This window comes from Phyllopteryx taeniolatus, chromosome 12, assembly GCF_024500385.1.
Source record: "Phyllopteryx taeniolatus isolate TA_2022b chromosome 12, UOR_Ptae_1.2, whole genome shotgun sequence".
NCBI classification, from domain to species: Eukaryota; Metazoa; Chordata; class Actinopteri; order Syngnathiformes; family Syngnathidae; genus Phyllopteryx; species Phyllopteryx taeniolatus.
The window spans coordinates 352,454-374,908 of NC_084513.1; the positions used below are offsets into that span (position 1 = coordinate 352,454).

Here is a 22,455-nt window from a genome sequence, read left to right on the forward strand (position 1 = left end):
GTTTTCAATCCGGAAAGCAGAAAAACTACCTCCACCACACTCTGCATCACTCCATGCGGTCCACCGTGCATGTCAATTAGCGGAAGGTAAGACTGTAAACATATACACAGACTCGGCCTGTCTGCAGGGCACTGCTTAAAGACATGGCTACATGGCAAATAATTGATTTCCTGACCACCACAGGCACACTCGTGAAACACCACAAATTGCTCCTGGAATTGGTAGAATCAGTATACAATAATTACCAAAAGTCTTGCACATCAAAGTAGTACGTCACTCCACAGCTGGTACATTTAAGGCACATGGTTATGCCAGTGCCGATGTAGTAGCCAAGCAGGCTGCTATCAAACCACACCTGGTGTGTAAAATAGTGGACAATTCGCAAACGCAAAGAGGATCAGCAAGGCAGCTGCCCCAACCGAAAAACAACAGTGGAAAAAGAAAGGAGCAACCAAATCAGAGATAGATGGAATTTGGAGGTCGCAGGATAGGAAAAAAGTGGCCCGTATTGGCTTACTCCAAATTGTGTGATGAATCTACCAATCTGTTTTATGTTGGCGAAATTAATGAAAAGATCTATGTGCGAATCATTGATGTCAGCTCGCACTTCTGGCTCTCAATTGACTATGGCTAGAGCTGACGTATGGTGGTTCTGTGGATGTCAGGTTTTGATTCCTGGCCCCAAATTGGGCTGGGAGGTGTACCTTGCTCTCTCTTCTCTCGCCCATACAGATATACAATGCATCGGACCTGGATATTGCCAAACAGTTGTCCATCCCGCTGTCCACCTTAACAAAGAGGAAAAGGGCCGTGGACCCCATACCTGGGAGTCCAGTCTACATTGACACCGTAGGAGTCCCGCGAGGCATCCCGGATTACTAATAAATTAGTTGATGAAATTGCAGCAGGTTTTCAAATGGATAACACCCAACAAAAACATAGATCGCATAAACTACATGCATGCCCAACTGGCTGCCACCTCGTCAGTTGCCGATCAGAACAGGCTGGCACTCGACTCCATATTGGCAGAAAGAGGAGGCATGTGCTTCATGTTTGGCGCAAGCTGCTGCAAGTTCATTACCAATAATACGGCCACAGATGGGAGCCTTACCAAAACGCTTAACGGTCTGAGAGCCTTATCCAACGAATTTAAAGAATAATCGGGAATAACTAACCCGTTTAATGATCTCATTAAAAGATGGTTTGGCAAATGGAAAGGGATAATTGGTAGAATGATAATCTCAATTGGCACTATTCTTGGGGTTTTTGTGTTTTGCGGTTGTTGTAGCCTCTCGCCCAAAAAGTTAGCTGGGATAGTGTTGTGTTTTCCAATAAGGCAGACGACAGACTGCGGAGTCACCCCTTGGTGAACTAGCTGCAGTGAAGCTCCCCTGTCTGTCCTCAGTGCCCCACACTCCAAAAGTTGTCTGTGGACCTGAGCCGAGGTGGGCAAAGTTGTCCTAGCGTTCAAGTCTGGCTACGGTCTTCAATGGAAAAATTTGCAAAGTATTTTAAGAATAGTCAAACATGAAAAAAAAAACAGATTCTGGAGTCCAAGCTTGGCAGATCACAGTCGATTTATTCAAGGCAGACAAATCCTGAGCACACAATCCATGCATGGAAAGTGAACTGACTTCCAGTGGGCTAAACACCGTGTTTTAGTATTTTGGGACATATCCTTTTCTTTTGATTGGTCAAAACAGGACGCGCCCATTCCGGGGGCAACTTTGACATTGTAATTATATCAAAAACCTGGTCATATTTGGCATAAGAACAGGCGCGAACACTGGGCAACACAATTTTTTGTTGCGTTAGGTCTGACAGCTGTTTTAAATACATTTTTGGGTGCAGAATCCAAAACTGATCTCAGTTTTTCTCTATCATGTCAGGTTTTTGAACAAAGTGGAACAAAGGAAATATATACCTATGTAAATAAAACACTAAAATGGAATAGTTACGAGCTTTAAAAACTAAAAAAATAAAAAACAGCATGAAACGAAATAGAACTTACAATGGTATGCCCATGGTTAGAAGGTTAAGAGAAAAGACAGCACAAATCCTCTTAATTCCTACTATGCTAGCTTTCTGTTTTCGGATATTGATAGTACTGACCTATTGACCTCTCACCGCACTGTCTCAATTGTGACTGCACAAACAAGTTGCCACGTACAGTAGCTGTAGATGAGTCCAATCGTAATCAGCTGGCAAGCCTTACTATAGCTAATCTGTGGAATTTTGTTTATCTGGAGGGTAAACTGTGGAGAAAAAACTTGATGTGCTCGAAAAAAACTGACTGCAATTTTGGAATCAGCATGCCAATTTTAGTTTTAATCAGCATAAAAATCTAAGTCAACAGAATTTTTTTTTCAAATTGTTCCCCAATACTTTTGATTTCAATCAGTGTACGTAAGTGTGTAATAATCAGCCAACGACCACAGAAGCAAGTATGTTGCTCCTCAGCTCCAGGCTGGCAAGAGGCGAGAAGGCAGGGAGGGCGTCATAGCCCAGGAGTTGGCGGGTGGCCGACTCCCACGTGAAACCGAACTCCAGGCGGCTGCAGATGCACGGGTACTGGCGGTCGGCCCAGCGAACCCAGTACACCGCCTTCTTCACGTTCTGCCAGTGGGCCAGTCTGGTTTGAATCAAACAACAAAACATGTAAATGACATCCATGTCACACAGCTTTTATATGACATAAATGGCCATAATTTTGTGACCTGTGTAAATCCGGCATGCAGGGTGGCCAAGTATGCCAGGGGCGGGTTAGACGTGTGTTGGTAAAATTCTGGCGAGTAGCCTGGCAGATCTGTGGTTGCGTTTAAAGTGGACTTCATTCACTGGCAATCAAAGCGGATCGTCTCATTCCCTTTAAATGTGGCGCAATGAGAGTCTCAACTGAGACATCTCTGTGCGGAAGACGATGATGCGTAATCGCAGCGATCTGTGCGTGAGTGGAGCAATGTCACCGCTCTTGGCTCATATGGCAACAGACAATATGAGCTGGTATTGAGAACAAGCTGGTGATAACCCCCGGTGACTTAAAAATGTCCGCGCAACTCAGTATCTGTCTGCTTGTGCCCAAAATTAATCAAAATCGCATTTAACCAGCAGTCTATATCTTGCGCCAGTATATAGACGTGGTATGAGCAGGCGTATATTTAGACCGACTTTCTGTCACCAAATTGTCTCTTCGCCAGGTGCATCTCAGAAGTAACACCCTCGCTGTGCCGGAATGCCCAGCTCGGTGCAGACTGGTTTGCCAAATTGGTGAACATGCACAGCGAGCCTTGCACTTGCCTGAAAATCAGATTCCGTCGCCATTTGCACCTCGCCACGGAAACACTGTCTACGAAAATAGAGCTACTCTTTTAAGTCACATAGAATTGGGCTTAGTGGTCCAAAGAAATTAGTTCTCGCTGAGAATTTGGAAAGAAGAGAGTCAGGAAAAAAATGGACAGACATACAGAAAGTCCTGAATTTTAAGACATACAAACCAAAGCTTCAGAAAGAAGAAACAGCTGAAGTCTCAAATTTTAGATAACCTCCCTTGGCAAGAACGAGGTAATTCTCATTGTGTTTACAAAAAGAGGTATGCCTCACTGTAGGGCTGCAGAATTAATCAAATTTAATCGTGATTGCGATTTTGGCTGGCATAATTAAATCCTCCTGATCGTCTGCGATTGTTTTACATTTAAAGTGGCACTAAGCAGATATCTGTTTTGTTTCTAAATACATTAAATATGTCTAAAGATAGGTGCTGAAAACATATGCAAAGACAACAATATAGTGCTGAATTGTTCAGATATTGGTTAAGCATCTTTTTCACCGTTTGAATTTTCCTGATTTAATGGGCAGGGCTAAAAAACAGCCCTATGACGACACGGGGCTGGGACGTATACTTTCTAGCGCGAGTTCCCTCCCCCCTATATAAGGACAAAGTGACGTCGTCCCATTCGACACACCCACAGTGTCTGAGAGGTGGCCCTTATTATTCAAGTTTTGAAGCCTGATTTTATATACTTAGCGATTTTTTAAAATTATTATTCATTTAAATTTGGCAAGCTTGTTAATATTACTCTTCTCTGTGGTGTGTCGTATTTTTGGGTCTGTTTCGTGCCACTTTAAAATGCGGAGACAGCTGAATATGAAAAGTGCTTAATTTGCAGCAGCGCCCGCAACCTAGTCAGCCAGCCACCAGGGGGCAAACGTATGGTTAAGGTTACATGAAGGGCCGGCACCGCACTCTGGCGCCAACTTCAAAATGAAAGCCCTAAATGCCACTGCCAGCGCACCAGCCATCCTGCACCTGAAGTGCGTCTTTTCTTCTTTCCGTCCTTTTTCTTCAAACCATCACTCGTGAGCGCTCTTGCCAACCCCGGAAGGTGGAGCCACCTGCCTGAATTGGTCAACACACGGAAGTCCAACTTGCGGTCGACTAAAAGTACAGATTAGTGCATATTTGGGTTGAAATTAACGAGAACAGGAATCCCCAACTATATGCATTTGTCACTACCCGGTCATTCCAACCTCACATCACAAGTCAGTCTCCTTTGCCAATGTTCGTCTGTCCTTTGTTTTGTTTCGTTTTCCTGCATTATTTCCCTTTTGTAGATTCCCCATGTTAGAGCTCATTAAATTTTCTCTAAAAATTCACTACCTGCATTGTTGTGTTTGGGTTCGAGAAAAAAACCTTTGGCTGTCTAGAACTTTTATCTAATTCATATAGAAACCTTCAAAAGGAGACTGAGGAAAAAAAGGTTTCTCATCATTTCCCCTAAATTTTATACAGATAAAAAGTGACGTGGTGCCCCCTTTACGAGATAAGATAGCTTGATTTATAACGCTGTAATTTTAAATTACGCTAAACCGGATGTAACGCAGGCGTCGCTTCCAGTGTATTCTTTTCTCTGAAATTAATTACATTTTTATTTAACTCATATACGCTACAATGTCCAATGCAGTAATATATGAAGCTTTTATTTGAAGTTGGCCCTTTCAGCACGTTGGCAGTGAGGGGGCATGTCAAGACAATCGTTGTAGCGGCTTCCTTGACTTCAACGTTTCGGCTGGCCTGACCGCAATGAAAAAACGCCGGGAGCAAATAGAGAGGGAAATCACAACTGTCAAGTTTTTTGCAGTTTATGACCATACACAACTGACCAATCAAGCAGAGCAACGGAGACGTACCCGTCCTTGACAATTCACTATATTTATGGGGATTTTCAAATGAAAAGTCGGTGCTTTCAGACTAATGTTCTTGCCTTCTATGCATCCATTGCTTCCGTTAAGTTGCAATTCATGATTGCACTTTGTAATACCATATTTATTCAGTTAGCCCTTGGTAAAGTAGAATTTTTTTGGTGCATGTAGTTTTTATTATCTATCATTTATTCTTATTTAAAGATTCATTTTGCACTGAAAATTGTTTCATACTGTTTGTTGAAAAGTAGTGCAATAAAAAAAATAAAGATTTTTCCCTAACATGAGGAATAATCGCAATTACAGTATTGATCAAAAATAAATGTGATTATTATTTTGGCCATAATCTTGCAGCCCTACTTCACTGTATTTTGTCCTGATCTTGGAACTGATGCTGTGTTCATTTACACTTAGGCTGCATTCGGAAATTCAGTCTGATGCTCTCACTGCACTCTGAGAGTGCAGTATTCAGAGAGGCAGAACGTGGTAGTTTCTATAAATTTATGAATGAGTGTGTTGGCCATTGGCAGGGATACATCAGTGCATCGGCCATATAGGTTGTGTCAGTCCTGCCTGCAAATATCTGCCTGCCGCTCCGGGCGCTCTGTCTCCTCAGTCAAAGCGGCGATAATGCGCTCCGGTACTCCCAGAGTGTGGCGCTCTGCATAACCGAACGGCACACTCCAACCAAGGTCTGAGTTTCTGAACGTTCCGGAGTCCAGAGAGATAGCTTGGAGTGAATCTCCAAACGTACCCTTAGTTTTGACTGTGTCTGATTGTACCAATCTGCAAATGAAGTGAGGCACTCGTCTGAAAACATCTCACCTGTTGATTGAACTAGGGAAACACTACAATGGGAATTCTGATCCTTCTATTTGTGATGATCACTGTGTGAGCCTCACCTGACAGGAGTGTCCTCCAGACAGAAGAGCGTGCGCAGCAGTGCACCTTCTGGAAGCTTCTCCAACCGCATCAGTTGCAGGACCAGAAGAGTTGCCAGGAGCCTCAGAATGTTGGCACGGGCTTTTACGCCTGTGCCGCGCCACAAGCAAAAAATAAAAATAAAAAATAGCAGAAGCATGAGGTCACTACCAGGAATAAAATATAAATATATCAGTCGCACGGCACAGTATCAATACAACATCAACAACTGCATGGAAACCACCAATCCAAAAATATTTTTTGTGACTATGAATTCTGCTGAATTCTGCAGAAAATATGAAGGCTATTGAGCTCAATAGCATCTGCTTTGTAACATTTTTTTTTTTTTTTATTATTTATGTATGCAATGTACATTTAATTAAATGTATTGCTCATATCATTCTTTGCAGCCAGACTCTTTCCTACAAGTTCCATTTCCGGTTCCATCTGTGTTACATGTTTAACATCTATGTTATCACATTACCAAAATTGTGACTTTGATACTACAGTGTGGGCGGCACGGTGGGCGACTGGTTAGAGCGTCAGCCTCACAGTTCTGAGGAGCAGGGTTCAATTCCCGGTCCAGCCTGTGTGGAGTTTGCATGTTCTCCCCGTGCCTGCGTGGGTTTTCTCCGGGCACTCCGGTTTCCTCCCACATCCCAAAAACATGCATTAATTGGGGACCCTAAATTGCCCGTAGGTGTGAATGTGAGTGCGAATGTTGTTTGTTTGTATGTGCCCTGCGATTGGCTGGCAACCAGTTCAGGGTGTACTCCCGCCTCCTGCCCGATGATAGCTGGGATGGGCTCCAGCACGCCCGCGACCCTAGTGAGGAGAAGCGGCTCAGAAAATGGATGGATGGATGGATGGATACTACAGTGTTTCGCTGCTATTCGCAGGGGAGGGAATATTTGTGAGTAATTGACGCCTCCCGAAAACTTTTTTCAATTACCTATAGATGTCACAAGAGGGGTGCAAACCATAACCTTTGTCTCAACGAAGCTCCTCAACTCGCTTGGCAGTTTTTTTGGTGCCACAAAATGCGAAACAGTGAGTTTTTCAGTGAATAAGGGAGGTTCGCACAAGCCCAAATTTCACAAACACAACAAAAAACAACAACACAAAAATCAACCAGAACTCAATGCATTTCAGACTAATTTGCATTAGCACACTAAATAGCTAATTAGTATGGGACTTTCTGCTGTTAGCTGAGCAGTGATGAGGACTTACTTTCTTGAAAAACTTTCGTATGTCCATCCTTTCATCTGCTGCTTTCAGTTGCCTCTTTTTATAATTTTACAATTGTTATTATCGGCTGAGCCACACAGAGCTTCAGTACCAAATGTAAGCAAGGTGGCAGGCTAAATGTGGACGAGATTTCCCGTGATAAGGGTATTCTCAACATAAAAAAGTGGAACGGTGTCATGGTATGTGTTTTAGTTTATATTCTATCTAGTTTTGTTCCATGTTTTCCTGTGTCCCATGTTCGTCATGTCTTGTGTGCTCATTTGGTTATTGTCAAATGTCGTTTGTCATTTCTGTAAGTCTTGTCACGAGTAATGTCTTGTTTCGTGTTTTGGGTTTCTTTGTTACTTTGATTATTGGTTTTGGGACTTTTTTTAGTTAGATTTTTCCACGTGCCTTGGTTGGTTGGTTGGTTGTAATTCCTGCACTCCTGCCTTGCCTCCCTGCACTTGGGTCCTCCAAGTTTTGACTTGTCTTCCAACACTGTGAAAGCCTGAACTTGACAGAATCAACCAACCACAAAAGGACCCAGCAGGAAGAGCACGGCGTCGCCTTGCACGCCGCCAGTCTGCCTCACAGCGCCCTCAGCCTGCCGACCAAACCTACCCTCCTCTAGTAAGCCCTATCGTTCTCTCTTCTCTGTCCTTTTCACCAGTGTCCCCCACTTGTCCTAGTTATTCACCAAGCCCTAACAATTCCCCTTCACTTATTTTTTTGTTTCAGATTTATCCAATTATGAAGAATTAGTTAAGCTTCTTTGTGACACCGATGCTGACTCCGATTTTAATTTTTACGGTTCTTCCACTAGTCATTTTTCTCGTCCCAGTCAATTTTTGTCACGTTTTCCCTTTTCTGATCCTGCAATCACAAAGAGGAACCAAGATAGCTCGGCAAGATAGCCGGTGATAGCCAAGATAGCTAGCTCTCATCAAATTCCATCCCAAAGGCTCAGGTAGACGACTCTTTGCCATGCATTGGTTATCCGGCTCCACTTTCGACTCTTTACCATCCGCCATGCGGTGGTTGATCCCACTCTACTTTCTTCTGGTCATCCGTGCAGTTCCTTGGGTTCAGTTACCTGACGGTTTTCCCTGCGAACATTTTCACATCTGTGGAAGACTGCACTCTGCCAATCTTTTCTTTTTTCTTTTATGGCCACGTGTACTCACTTGGGTATCCGTCATCATGCAAATAATTACCTTGAGTACACACCCAAGTCCTTTCCTTCCGACCTTTACTTGGGCACCCATTTGGCCATCTATCCGGGACCTCTGCGTGGTGGCCAATGGAGGCGCACAAGTAAAGGTCAAATTCCGCTGGCCCTTTTTTCTGCCCATTTCTAAGCCACATAATTTGTCAGCCGTTTCCACACCTTGTTCCACACCTCTGACCAAGTCACGTCCGTCCAAACCTGCCCCCAAGTCACCTCGTTCCGCAGCGGGCTTGCGTTCCTGCTCACCGGCAGCCGCAGCAGGCTCCCATTCCTGCTCCTCGGCAGCAGCAGCAGTCTCCTGTTCTTGCTCATTAGCAGCCGCAGCAGGCTCCTGTTCCTGCTCCTCTGCAGCTGCAGGCTCCAGCGGTGCACACTGTGTGGCCGCCACCCGACCTTGCTCCGGCGGCGCTCGCCTAGTGGCCGCCCCCTGGCCCTCTTGCCTGGCCCCTAAATTGCCTTTGGGTCCGGCATCATGGCTATCTGCCTGAACCACCCATGAAAAACCCTCATGCTTGGCGTCCTGGACGACCTCCTGAATAGCCCAGCCAAGCACCGCATGCCTGGACGGCCACCAGACTGGCCTTGATGGATGGATGTTTTCCTGTGTCCCGTGTTGTTCATGTCTTGTGTGCTCATTTGGTTATTGTGTCCACCTGTTGTCGTCAACCCTCTACCTTGTGTCAACCAATCAGCTCCCTCCAGCCACTTGTCTTTTGTCCAGGTGTTCCTCATTGTTTCGTCAATTTGTTTAATAGTTCCCTGGTTTCTTTCAGTGCTTGTTGGTTCATTGTGTAATGTCGTTTGTTGTTTCTGCACATCACGTCACTCGTAATGTCTTGTGTGCTCATTTGGTTATTGTGTCCACCTGTTGTCGTCAACCCTCTACCTTGTGTCAACCAATCAGCTCCCTCCAGCCACTTGTCTTTTGTCCAGGTGTTCCTCATTGTTTCGTCAATTTGTTTGTAGTTCCCTGGTTTCTTTCAGTGCTTGTTGGTTCATTGTGTAATGTTGTTTGTTGTTTCTGCACATCACGTCACTCGTAATGTCTTGTTTCCTGTTTTGGGTTCACTCAAGTGTTTATTTATTAACTTTTATTATTGGTTTTAGAACCTTTAGCTTTTTTTCCACGAGCCGTGGTTGCCTGTTTTTGTAAATAAATCATTCTTTTTGTAATTCCTGCACTGCTGCTTGGCCTCCCTGCTTCCATGCACTTGGGTCCTCCAAGTTTTGACTTGCCTTTCAACACGGTGAAAGCCCAAACCTAAGAAACGGATTGGATAATAATCGATAATAGACAGATTTATAATCATATTTCAAGCTAGAGTATGTAACTATTTTTGTTTAAAAAAGTCATTTTCACCCAAGCCACTAGAAGAGATGACACAATGCTGATTAAGCCTATCAGCTCCTCTAAGACCTGTATTTTTCAGTATTTGATCTTTTATATTTCCTGTCACCCGGCGACATTCCTGCGCTGGCCCACTTAGTGGCGCACTGAAAATGAAGTGGCAGAAATGACAGACCAGAAATGACATTTTACCGAATACTCGGTGGAGGGATGCCCCTTGTCTCCATTTGTAAAAAGTGGCCCAGTAAGCGCTTGCTGGCTGGGACCGCTATCCGCTTTTAGTGCCAAGATAGCTAGCTCTCATCAAATTCCATCCCAAAGGCTCAGGTAGACGGCTCTTTGCCATGCATTGGTTATCCGGCTCCACTTTCGACTCTTTACCATCCGCCATGCCATGGTTCTTTTTTTCTTTTATGGACACTCGTATGACAAAACCAAGGTGTTTTTTTTTAAATGAAATTGACACTTTTATACTAAATCCATGTTAGAGAGTCACTCAAAAGAGGTCTAAATAGCCAAAATATGGGACCTTTAAATAAGGTATTTCTATAATCCGGATTTCACTTATTCCAGGGGTGGTCAGGAATGTAACCGCCACAACGAAGGGGGAATTACTGTATACTGTAAAGCGTCACAGAGTATTCAGAAAAGCGCTACATAAATTGTATTTATTATTATAGTTGTTGGTGAAGGAGAGCCTCGTAACATAATTTTACAAAGTGTAAGCTATTGTGGTGCCATGATACCAGAATTCTGACTTCAATACTGTACCTGCACAAAATACCTCGCTACTGAAACAATACCACGGCAAAAATCTAAAAGATCAGTAAAACTAACTTCAAATACTTTTATCCATCCATCCATTTTCTGAGCCGCTTCTCCTCACTAGGGTCGTGGGCGTGCTGGACCCTATCCCAGCTGTCATCGGGCAGGAGGCGGGGTACACCCTGAACTGGTTGCCAGCCAGTCGCAGGGCACATAGAAACAAACAACCATTCGCACTTACATTCACACCTACGGGCAATTTAGTGTCTCCAATTAATGCATGTTTTTGGGATGTGGGAGGAAACCGGAGTGCCCGGAGAAAACCCACGCAGGCACGGAGAGAACATGCAAACTCCACACAGGCGGGGCCGGGGATTGAACCCGGGTCCTCAGAACTGTGAGGCTGACGCTCTAACGAGTCGCCCACCCTGCCGCCCTGTATATATATTATATAACAAACGTGTGTGTTTGTATATAAAAATATCTGTACACAGTATATGTATAATATATACAATCATGAAAAAAATGCCTCCCCATGTTTCTTTAATTTCTTATTAATTTTAATGCCTGGTACCACTAAAGCTATATTACCTGAAGAATACATAAACTTAATCCCATCCATCCATTTTCTTCCGCTTACCCGAGGTCGGGTCGCGGGGGCAGTAGCTTTAGCAGGGACGCCCAGACTTACATCTCCCCAGCCACTTCATCCGGCTCTCCCGGGGGGATCCCGAGGTGTTCCAAGGCCAGGTGGGAGACATACTCACTCCAGCGTGTCCTGCGTCATCCCCGGGGTCTCCTCCCGGTGGGACCATAAGCTTAATTGTATTATTAAATATGTCATCTTGTCATCGTTATATTTGTGCAGACAAATTTACCTTCAGTGTTTCCAGGCATTAAAAATGAACAAGAAACTAAAGAAACAAGGGTGGTCTATTTTTTACCCAGGACTAAATGAATCTATTTACATTTATATATACTTTACCTACATATATAAGCTTTTGGTATGCAGTATTCTTGTATTTGACTATTTGATTTCTTCCAATGTAAACAATGCATTTGACCCACTCAGTGGCTGTTGTTCATTGCATATGTAGCCACGACACTCAAACAGTGGACCTTTTTCCCCCACTTGGATATGAAAACATTCAGTGCCACTGACTGCTTTAGAAGTCAAATATCCATGTTGACTGGGAGGGCTGGCACTGAATGAGTTAAGTGGCAAATCCTTTTGCATTTGCGTGTTTTTTTAATTCTTCTCCAACTCCCTGATTTCCAGATTGTTCTGCTAATACGTTCTAACGCATGCTAATGATAACATGTGCTAAGAGATCTATGAGTACCGCGAAGAGCGAGTAGTAATGAATAGTACCAAATGATGCTTCTTGCATGTTGTTTCTCTTTGAGGAAGGGGAGTCTGCACTGCAGCAGCTCGGCAGCTTGCCATTTGCTCCTCCTGCCAGCACGCACACACACAGAACCCTCCCTCTTCATAAAGGCACTTTTCAAACTTGTCGGCAGACGACAGTCATTAGCTGACCATCAGCCTTTTGTTTACTGGCCTTTAAGACACAACTGGAGCGCTGTCGTGTATGTTTTTTTTTTTTATTTTTTTAAATACCGGTACTTTTAAAAACTGGTTCTGCGCTTTTTTTTTTTTAACATCAAAATACCTCGGTTCGATACTGGTATTGGTACTTGGTGCAACAAAAGTAAGGTACCATCGTTTTCATTGGCCGTTTATAGACTACTGTCCACAGTTGTGGTATTTGATTGACAGACAGCATTTGAGAGTAAAGACAACAGATTAATTTTTCATGATTTTCAATTCACATTGTATAGACTTGCTGTTTTCTTTATTTATTAAAATTTTGCAAGCTTGTTAACAACACTCTTCTCTGTGATGTGTCAAATTTATAAGAAATACTTATTTTTGCTTTACAAGGTCTTTCAGCAAAACTGACATTACTAAAGCAAAACTATGTGGTTGTTTTGAATACATTTAATTCTCATTGTTATATTTTGACAGTAAACTTTAACTGTGAGTGGTAATAAACAGCTGGAAGCTTCTTTTTTTGAAGAATTGTTCACTATCTGCCAAACTGCTCCTTGTTATCAAGTGAATTGAATTCACTGCCACCAAATAGTGGTCCTCTCTCAAATTTTTGCTTGAATGTCAAAGCAAACCAAAAAAAAAATTGCTTAGATTTTTTTTCCCTCAAAAATCTGATTTTAAATGTTTATCTCCCCCTTCACTAAAAAGCAAAAACAAATGACAATGACATTATTAAAAACTTGAAGAAAGTGGCCCTTTATACATGACCCTTAAATCATTTTAATAATTTTTGTTAAAAATGTGTGGCAGTTTAACATCAATAAATTAACAAAAAGATTCCCTTTCGGATTAATATGTAACAACAAAACTCACTGAACATCCATCCATCCATCCATTTTCTTTTCCGCTTATGCTCACTAGGGTCGTCGGCTGCTGGAGTTTATCCCAGCAATCTTCGGGCAGGAGGCGGGGTACACCCTGAACCGGTCACCAGCCAATCGCAGGGTACATAGAAACAAACAACCATTCGCACTCACATTCACACCTACGGGCAATTCAGAGTCTTCAATCAACCTACCATGCATGTTTTTGGGATGTGGGAGGAAACCAGAGTGCCCAGAGAAAACCCACCCAGGTACGGGGAGAACCCCCACTGAACATAATGTGAATAAAAGATTCTGCTTCCAACCAAAATGACCTTTATCCCTCAAAATGGAAACAGAATCCCGCAAACAGTATATTGCAATCCAGGTAGATGCCAGGTAGGTTGCCCAGTTTCATTTTTTTGGCAAGGAAAATAAACCTGTCTCCATTATAATGCCTTAGGCATGCCCTGTTAAATGTTACAATGTCACCCCAACGCTGAAACCCCTCTCTGATGGGGCACTTAGGAATAGAGAGGTATTTCTAGTCTATATTATTCAGCTGTGGGAAGTTTATTTCATTCTGCTGTAATGTTTGGTAATCTTCTGGACGCTCTTATTAGGAAAGTCACACCAGTGGCAGTATTCGGGTAAAAAGCAATACACTGTGATTTGATGGGAATATACTTTGGTGTTTGTCATGCATTTGAATAAGGTATAGTACAGTTTAGGGTATGATAACCATGATCAAAAATCATGATTTCATTGCAACTGCAATTGGAGCTCGAAAATGTATAATTTTGAAATGTTTGAGTAAATAACTTTTTTTAACGCTCTCCGGAGATCAATTACTACACGTAAAAAGAAAATAAACAATACGATTTTGCTGCAACATCAGCATGAAGATGATGACGGAGTGATCATTCAGGCTGGAATAATGGGGGGTGACTAGGGCTGGGCATTGTTAAGAACCTCACGATTCGATTCGACTTTGATTCCTTAGGTTGTGATACGATATCAATTCTTTAGGGTTGCAATTCAATTTGATATTGATTTAAATGTTCCGATATCGATTCAGTAAGAAGTAGGCGTGTCATGATAATTCTTTTAAGACAATCGATATATTTCCCTAAAAGCTATGACAATAAACAATAATGTTGTTGTGAACTCTTAAATCATGGAAAACAAGACGCACGCCTATTATTTTTTATTATTCATTTTATTTATTTATTGTTGCTTTTAAATCAATATTGTGGTTATTAATATAGTTGTTGTTCTTGTTATAATTTACTTTCTTGTTTCTCTATTATATTGTTTTTCTGTACGCTGTGATATGGATCCGGGCCCTGGGTCTGCAATAAAAAGTAAAGACATGCAAGACGAGCCTGGTTTATATGGAGCCTTCTATTCCGATTATAATCGGTTTAGCAACCCAAACTGAATGAAAATGCTCCAAATAAACACCTCAATCGAAATAAACAGGCCAAATCCATATTTCAGTGTAACGGGTGGAATATTCCTTTTGCCTAACCGAACAGAAGTAAATTTTCGCCACATAAATGCGCGGTGACGACATCGTTTACACACGGCGTAAACATGGGGGCTCCCGACGGAGCTCGCATGCGACGGAGATCTTGTTTTTAACTACTCCTAAGTTGCTTTTGTCAAGCGTTGTTTTTAACTAAATGTACAAAAGCAATCACAACTACTGTGCTGAATAGACGACGGACCACCATCTTGATAAGTGATGTGATGTTCACAATGAAGTGTGCATGTCACACGGCTGTTCCGATTGAATGTAGTGCACGTGTATACACCCGACCGTAATAGATCACATCAAATGTAAACAATTGACAATCGGAATGACAAAAAAAGTCTCCATGTAAACCCAGCTACTGTGTGGTTGGTCTGCTGAAGACGACAAGCCCTTCACCTGTAATTCAAATATACGGTGATGTTCGCTGTCTCAACTACAGGCTGAACGTGTGCCACTGAGGTTAACGTTCCCGTGTTTGTGTTAATGGGGACTAACACACACAACAACTTGGAGCGAAGCGCAAATGTTTTAAACAACATCGCTGTGGTGGAGAGAGCTGTTTAGCTCCATATTTCACAAGCTTTTTAGCTCGCAGGCTAGCTCGTTGGCTCGCGGGCTAGCAAACACAACAAACCATTAATTTTCCCGTAAGTGTCTCTGTTGTGTGAATCTACTTGCTGCACATGGAGCAAGGCTCTGGAGTATTGGACCAAGCCAACACCGGAAGAGCCCACTAGCAGCTAATGACACAGCCGTCCAACTTTGTCTGCTCACTGTGTGAGCCGCACGCTGACTCACCACATCAATGACAATTTATCGAGTCCGGAAAAACTATCGTGCCCAATTTATTTATTGAACAATAATTTCCATCCATCCATCTTCTGAACCGCTTATCCTCAAAAGCGTGCTGGAGCCTATCCCAGCTATCAGGCGAGAGGCGGGGTACACCCTGAACTGGTTGCTAGCCAATCGCAGGGCACATTTAAACAAACAACCACTGGCACCCACATTCACACCTACGGGCAATTTAGAGTCTTCAATGAACCTACCACGCATGTTTTTGGGATGTGGGAGGAAACCGGAGTGCCCGGAGAAAACCCACGCAGGCACGGGGAGAACATGCAAACTCCACACAGGCGGGGCCGGGGATTGAACTGTGAGGCAGACGCTCTAACCAGTCCGCCTGAACAATAATTTGATACAGTAATTTATCATGATAGGCCTAGTACGAAGTAAAAACACAATTAATTAAGAGTAAATTTTGATAATTTTTAAATATTTATTTTTGATAATTTTTTAATATTTATATTAGTCCTATGTCACGTCACATTTTTTAATCAATAAAATATCTGCAATTTTTTTTATTTATTTTTTTTCCCACATAACTTCCAGAATTTGTATACTGTATATGGAATACAAAAGTAAAACATATGGCAGTTGTGTATAAACACTAAAAAGGTAAAGTGCATTAAAACTTAGATTATTTATTTCCTCTTAGAAATGGTAATACAAATGCACAATAATAACTTATTTGTTCATATGGAGTACAAAAGTTAAAACGTGATGACAGCTCTGTATTGAAAAAGTAAAATGCATGTAGACAGACAACATTTCTTTACTTATTAGGTTTACTATTATTATTTGCAGGGTATTTGTGAGACAAGCCGGTACCGATACTTTCTTCGTCAAACCCCATTCATTTACTGCGTCTGTCAACAAGTTGGCTATATTGCTCCCTCCTTGTGTGGATTCTGTGTGGGGGGCTCTTGTCTGCAGAACATTTGACACAAATTCCCACTCATTAGAAATTAAATGAGAAGTGACAGTTACGTACGTAGGGGTGAGTCACTCTTTCTGTCGACTTCAGTGACTCCAAAATGGCTGTCTTTACTCAATGTACAGTTCCCGGAGGGTGACTTCTGGTGTGTTTAAATGTTGGAATTACATATTGTGGTTGTAGTGTCTTGTCCATTTCTGTGCTCCGGATTTAAAGGTGAATCCAAAATGACCCTTAAACATCATATTTAAAGTAGAAGTTGGTCACTTCACGCTGCTGCAGCCAATGTTGGCTTGAGTACCCTTTGTTGTTTGACTTCCATTCATACAACGCGACCCACATGCAAAGAGCCTCACAGTGGTTATGAGGTGAATCGATTCAGCAGATTTGCAGAATCGATATTGAATTGTGGGAAGAAAAATTTAAACGCATTACTAAATCGATATTTTTACCCACCCCGAGGGGTGGCATATAGGTAGGTCCCTTTAGGGTGCCTGAAGATGTCAAAATGACCTGCAAACTACAGGGATTTTATGACCATTTCCTGCCATGGTATAAAAAGAACTGTTCCTTCCTCAGTAAAATAATACATTAATAAGACCATCCAACACTGCAAAAAATACCATTAAAGCTTTCGCTGCAATGGGCAAAGAGAGATAAACTGATCGTGTGGCCATCATCATTCCTGACTGCAACCCTATTGAGAACCTGAAGCATTCTTAAAAGGAAGATTTATGAGGGTAAACAGTAGTATACAGTGTGTTCAAACAGCATCTCTGGCAGGCAAACATAAGATACAGGCAGAGAATCCATGGACTTACAAGTTCAAAGGATGAGAGAATCATTAAGGTGATAAGGGGCTCTTATATTCAAATGTCACTTGATCGGTTAAGATGTTTATTTTGGTCAAAACAGCATTTGTATTTTTTTTTTATTATGTGTATTTAATGACAGAAATACATGCATTTTTTTATGAGTACTTTACTTTTTTTTTTTTTACTGTGCTGCATAGCCATTTGGAACACAGTTTTGTAGTAATATAGAAAAAAAAATATTGTCATCATGTTGGTTTTGAACAATAAAATACTGATTATAAAAGCTAATACAGTCAACCTCGGGTTACAAACGACCCAGTTTACAAACAATCCGGGTTACATCCAAGAGTTTCGTAGAAAAATTACCTCAAGTTAAGGGCTATGGGGAAAAAAAGGTCCAAGTCGACCACATAAATTGGTTGATGCAAAAAAATGAGGAAATAAAAAATATTAATAAAAGCATATTTGAGTCGCCCGGAACCATTTGGCCATTGTCCATGTTTCCCGCAGGTACATTTGTTGCAAATGGACGTACTGTTGGGCCAGTGAACAACGTTGCAAAAAATGACAAAGGACTGTTAGTGATTTTTAGGACACTATTAGATGTGTAATGTACATGTAACATGATGTATGAGTGTACTGAATGGTAGTTTTTGTTTGTTTTGTTTTTTACGTAAAATGTTAATCGCGAGTGCACTAATGCTAATCATGAATGGTAACTGTTTAGCAAAGGCTGATTTTGTTGTCTAAAATTTTGTACAGAGTTTGTACCATAAACTCAGTACCAACTAATGTAGTTTTAAGGATAGAAGTCCAGCCCTCATAAATGAGAATAAAATGCCTCTTAGCAGTAAAAAAAAAATTATTATTATTATTTTTGGAATGATTTCTATTGGATAATCGATTCCAAAAAGATCGTGACAGCCTCACTCTAGTTACGTATTAATTTCAGTTTGCGAACGGTCTTGGTGTGGACATACGGAAGGATTTATAGTATGCTGTGCTTCTACTCGTTCTGCTGGACAAACACTGACTCTGTGCATAACACTTTGATGCAAGGCTGAAAACTAGTTGTCTGCTCTGTGGCGTAAGGTGGAAATCTGTTCCAGGCGGAAGTTCTGCCTCCATATCCTCAATCATCCAATCACAAAACTATTAGCATTTGTGATGGACGTGATAAAAAGAAGTTCGAAACTCATTTTATTTTTTGTAAAAAAATATATACATATATTCACTCAAAATCCCCATAATTTAGGTAAAGGAACAAAAACAGTATGCTTAATAATGGATATAAGCATAATGGTACGTGGTGAAACACAGTGTACATCGATTACTGCGTAATCGTTGCATGCTGCAGACGTTGACGTTGTGGTAGACGTACGCTATTGGCAAAATACTGCGATAATATTGTATCATGTTATTCAGTGATGCGCATGGGAGGAATTGGATCTCACCGAGAGAGCGGATGCCTTTACTTTCGAGGAACACGTTGGCAAAGACATCGAGGTCAAAGTTGACGCATTTTCCCAGTTCTGTGGTCAACTCCCAGTAGCCGTCCTGCAACACAAATATAAGCTGTTGCAGAGGGTGTGTGGCTTAAAACATTTTGGTGCTGCGAAATATCTCAAGCCACTGTGCATGTGTACCAAATGAGATGGCCGATAAGTGTGCAGCAAAATGGTTACAAAGTTAATCATAGATGCATTTCATAAGTCATTTTTTGACTTACTGAAGTCTGCATTGGGAAGATTTTTGACCATTTCAATTTATGCATTATGTAATCGACACCGCCTGCTGACTCGGCCCTGCAAGACGTTGTGCTGCCATACGTGGGCCTGCAATACATGATGAGATTAGTATATTTTGTGATTAACATACCCACAATACCAACACTGATGTTTAATTATTGTGCTTACATTTTTAACATATTTCATAAATGCATTAAAAAAAATGTTCAACCTCATTATACTTGACAGCTGTTGAAAAGCTGTTTACTTTTATATGCTATAGTCTTGATGTCAAAGCTGCTTAATAGACACTAAGTAGATACCTATTATAAACCTGTTTTCTACTACAGTATATGCATGAGTCTGTGTATCAATGTTGCACATCAGTGGATGGTCACGTGTCAAGTCATTGACGGATGGACAGATCGAATCATCAGTGTGCTGCAGTTTTGGCAATCTGTGAGACATCTTTTGAAGACATTTTTTTCTTCCACTTACAACAGCAGACCAGTGGGATGGGATGACACACTTGGGCTCACTGATGCGCAACTATAATATCCAGACTCATGTGTTTAGAAGAAAAACAGCTTTTCGATAGGTGTCCACTGTAGTGACCACTATGCATGAAAGGGGTTTACTACTTGTCTAACATAGTTAATATCATTAACTATGTATGTATTATTTGAAGAAATATATAAAAAAATATTAATAAATATTAAGATTTTGTCATGGGAATCAATTTTAGTAGTGAGAATGTTGGAATATTGATATTTCAGTATTGACCTGCCCAATGATAATGTATATATACACACACACGCAAGTACAAGCACACAATACAAAAACTAAAACAATCACAAAGATTAAAACACAACAACAATTTAAAGAATTTTTAAATGACTGAATAAAAATAGGAGTTATGTATAAAGACTTACAAGAGAGTGTGATGAGCTACTTTCAATTTTGGCATGGCTGAAGCAAAGTTTCTGTTTCCAAAATCATCTTTTTGTTGCACTTTGGCAAGTTCAGCCTTGCTTGCAGCTTGGCCCCGAAATGAAAAACCAACAGCAGAGGATTTGTTTTCACACTGGGTTGAAGTTTGATGTTGGAATTTTGTTTTCTTTTCTTTCTTTTCGTATGTGGATGCAGCCAGGCCAAGCGACGGAGTTGAACTTCCAAAAATTGTGATGGATGGATGGCCAGGTGGAGGAGCATTGAATGATACACTGATAGGTGGAGGTGGTGGTGGAAAACCAAAAAATGGTGGGTGGCCAACGGATGGAGGTGGATAAGCAAAAAATGAAGGGCATCCAACAGGTAGTGGTGGTGGAAGAGGAACAAATGACGGGCTGCCAGGTGGAGGTGGCGGTGGAAGAGCAGAAGACTGACGCACAAAATGTGGAAGTGGATGAGCAGCAAAGGAAAGATGGCCAAAAGATTGAGGTCGAACAAATGAAAGACGGTCAACAGGTGGTGGTGGAGGAGGAACAAATGGGATGCCAGGAGGTGGTGGTGAAGGAGCAGAAGCACTTAGGCCAAAATGTGGGAGTGGATGAGCAACAAAGGAAGGCTGGCCAACAAGTGGAGGAATAACAGAGGAAGGATGGCTAAAAGGAAGCAGTGCAGAAGGAACATCTGATAGGCTGCCTGGTGGAGGTTTGTTTACATTTGGATCACTTGTTGCAGCAGAAGGTGGAGGAGCATCAAGAGATTGAAGAGATGAGGTTGAAAATCCACCCCCAACAGCAAGAGAAGTATGGGAAACTTTGGTGTCCATCAGTCCAAATCCTGCTGCAATACCCTTCAAATTGGGGCGTTTTGCAATGGCCCTTTTGGGTGGCGCCTCAAAGACACAAGTATTTTGACAGAACATTTCTGACAACGGAAGGGATGAAGCTAGACTGGGACTCTATGAAAAGAAAAAAAATATGAAAAGTTTAGTATAGGCTCTTCGCAGATATGCCTAATAAAAGAAACACATTAGTACAGAGCGACAAACCGTGGGCGAATACGCTGACGACTCAATGAAGTCTGGTTGAGACACTGAATCCTGCAAGAAACCACAGACATAAGACACTTAGAGACACTTGGAAAGACAGACACTTGAAAAGATGACCATCGGTAAAATGAACAACCAAGACGGTGTGATGTGACATTACACTGTGCAGAAAGCTAAACAGATCGTCACAAATCCCCATGTCATCCTCCTCATCTTCTATGCCGGCCTGAGGAGATGTCCAGTTGATGTAGGGGAGGATGTCCACATCTTCTTCCGCCAACAACTTGGGGACATCCGTGAAGCCCTCCCCTGCTTGAACCGCCTCCTGAAAGCTCTAAAAGACCTTTGTCATGACATATTTGTGTGGCAACAGTCATGAATCAGTCAAAGCGAAAAGAAAACACAACAAACCCTTTCTTCAATGGCCACAAAGCTGGTGAACTGAGACAGGATGGAGAACTCTTTGCTCAAGTCAATGATGAAGGACTTCAACTGGTTTTTCATCCCCTGAGGACACAGAGGACATGCCATTTAAAACAGTTGCCCGGTGTCTTAATAAATGTCTGTGAGGTTCTTTTGTCAAAATACCCCAAGGATGAAGAATTATAACACACTTTTCACCACTTTCTGATTTTCTTTGGCTTGACAGGGCTTTCACTGGCATTAGCTCTCTGTGAACAATTGACTTAGATTTAGATCTTCTGTAAGTGGTGTCATGTATTTGAGTCCCATCAAGAAGGAAGACTGAGTGACAGGCTAGCTGCCATATGCTTGCTCACTTGTTATCAAAAGGTTGTGTTATACAGTACGTTTGAACATTTTTACATTTCAATACTAGTTTATTTTATTTCATACTTGTGACAGTTCATGTTAAAAATGTGTTTTTAAAGGTCTTTCTAACACATTGATATTAGAATGATTAACTTGTGATTATGCTTTTATGCAATTTTACTACCCAGATCCTGTCTGCCAGGAGTCTTCAAAGGGTAAGTAGTTCTACTTTATGGGAATTGTATAAATCACAAGGACGGTGGTAAACTACTATGTATATTTGTATGACACCTCATGCTCAGCTTCGTTGGAATCCAAGTTTCCATCCTCATAGTCTCTGATGAGAGCTCTCGCTGTCAGCTTGTGAAGAAACTGAATGGAAAGACATTACATGACCAACCACATCATCATTAGGATAATAACAACCCCATGTTATTTTACAGAGCGCCGCATCCTCTTACAGTGCCCCTGGTCTTCTGCAGTTCACTAGTGGACACCATGGTTCTCAGCTCCTGGCCACTAAGATTTCCGAGCAGGGTGGCCTACAACAGTGCGGAAAACTGAGATCAGGAATCAAATAGCTATAGACCAAGGCTCAAACATTTTCTGTTTGTAAAATATGAAAACATGCTCTTCTAAATTAAATAAATTCAAACCAACTTCAGCAAATACTGTTCGACTTCAGTTTAGTGAGCATCTCAACTTATTTAATATGTATGTAGC

The 22,455-nt window shown here is 41.7% G+C and overlaps 1 protein-coding gene across 3 annotated transcripts in view; it reads right to left on the reverse strand.

Annotated features, from left to right (window-relative positions):
• Nucleotides 1-1,559: 1,559 nt before the first annotated feature.
• The window catches only part of parp4 (poly (ADP-ribose) polymerase family, member 4), an 82,670-nt gene continuing 61,774 nt past the window's right edge, over nucleotides 1,560-22,455 (reverse strand). For 2 of the 3 annotated variants that reach the window (XM_061791529.1, XM_061791528.1), the window contains exons 27-36: nucleotides 22,194-22,274; nucleotides 22,024-22,104; nucleotides 21,373-21,468; nucleotides 21,098-21,295; nucleotides 20,962-21,012; nucleotides 19,898-20,871; nucleotides 18,968-19,073; nucleotides 18,693-18,795; nucleotides 6,102-6,231; nucleotides 1,560-2,632 (exon numbers count right to left, since the gene is read on the reverse strand). In XM_061791529.1, the coding sequence (XP_061647513.1) occupies nucleotides 2,422-2,632; nucleotides 6,102-6,231; nucleotides 18,693-18,795; nucleotides 18,968-19,073; nucleotides 19,898-20,871; nucleotides 20,962-21,012; nucleotides 21,098-21,295; nucleotides 21,373-21,468; nucleotides 22,024-22,104; nucleotides 22,194-22,274 (2,031 nt within the window). In that variant the 3' untranslated portion in view covers nucleotides 1,560-2,421. The remainder of the gene's footprint in view (nucleotides 2,633-6,101; nucleotides 6,232-18,692; nucleotides 18,796-18,967; nucleotides 19,074-19,897; nucleotides 20,872-20,961; nucleotides 21,013-21,097; nucleotides 21,296-21,372; nucleotides 21,469-22,023; nucleotides 22,105-22,193; nucleotides 22,275-22,455) is intronic. The other variant, XM_061791530.1, reaches the window with a different exon arrangement.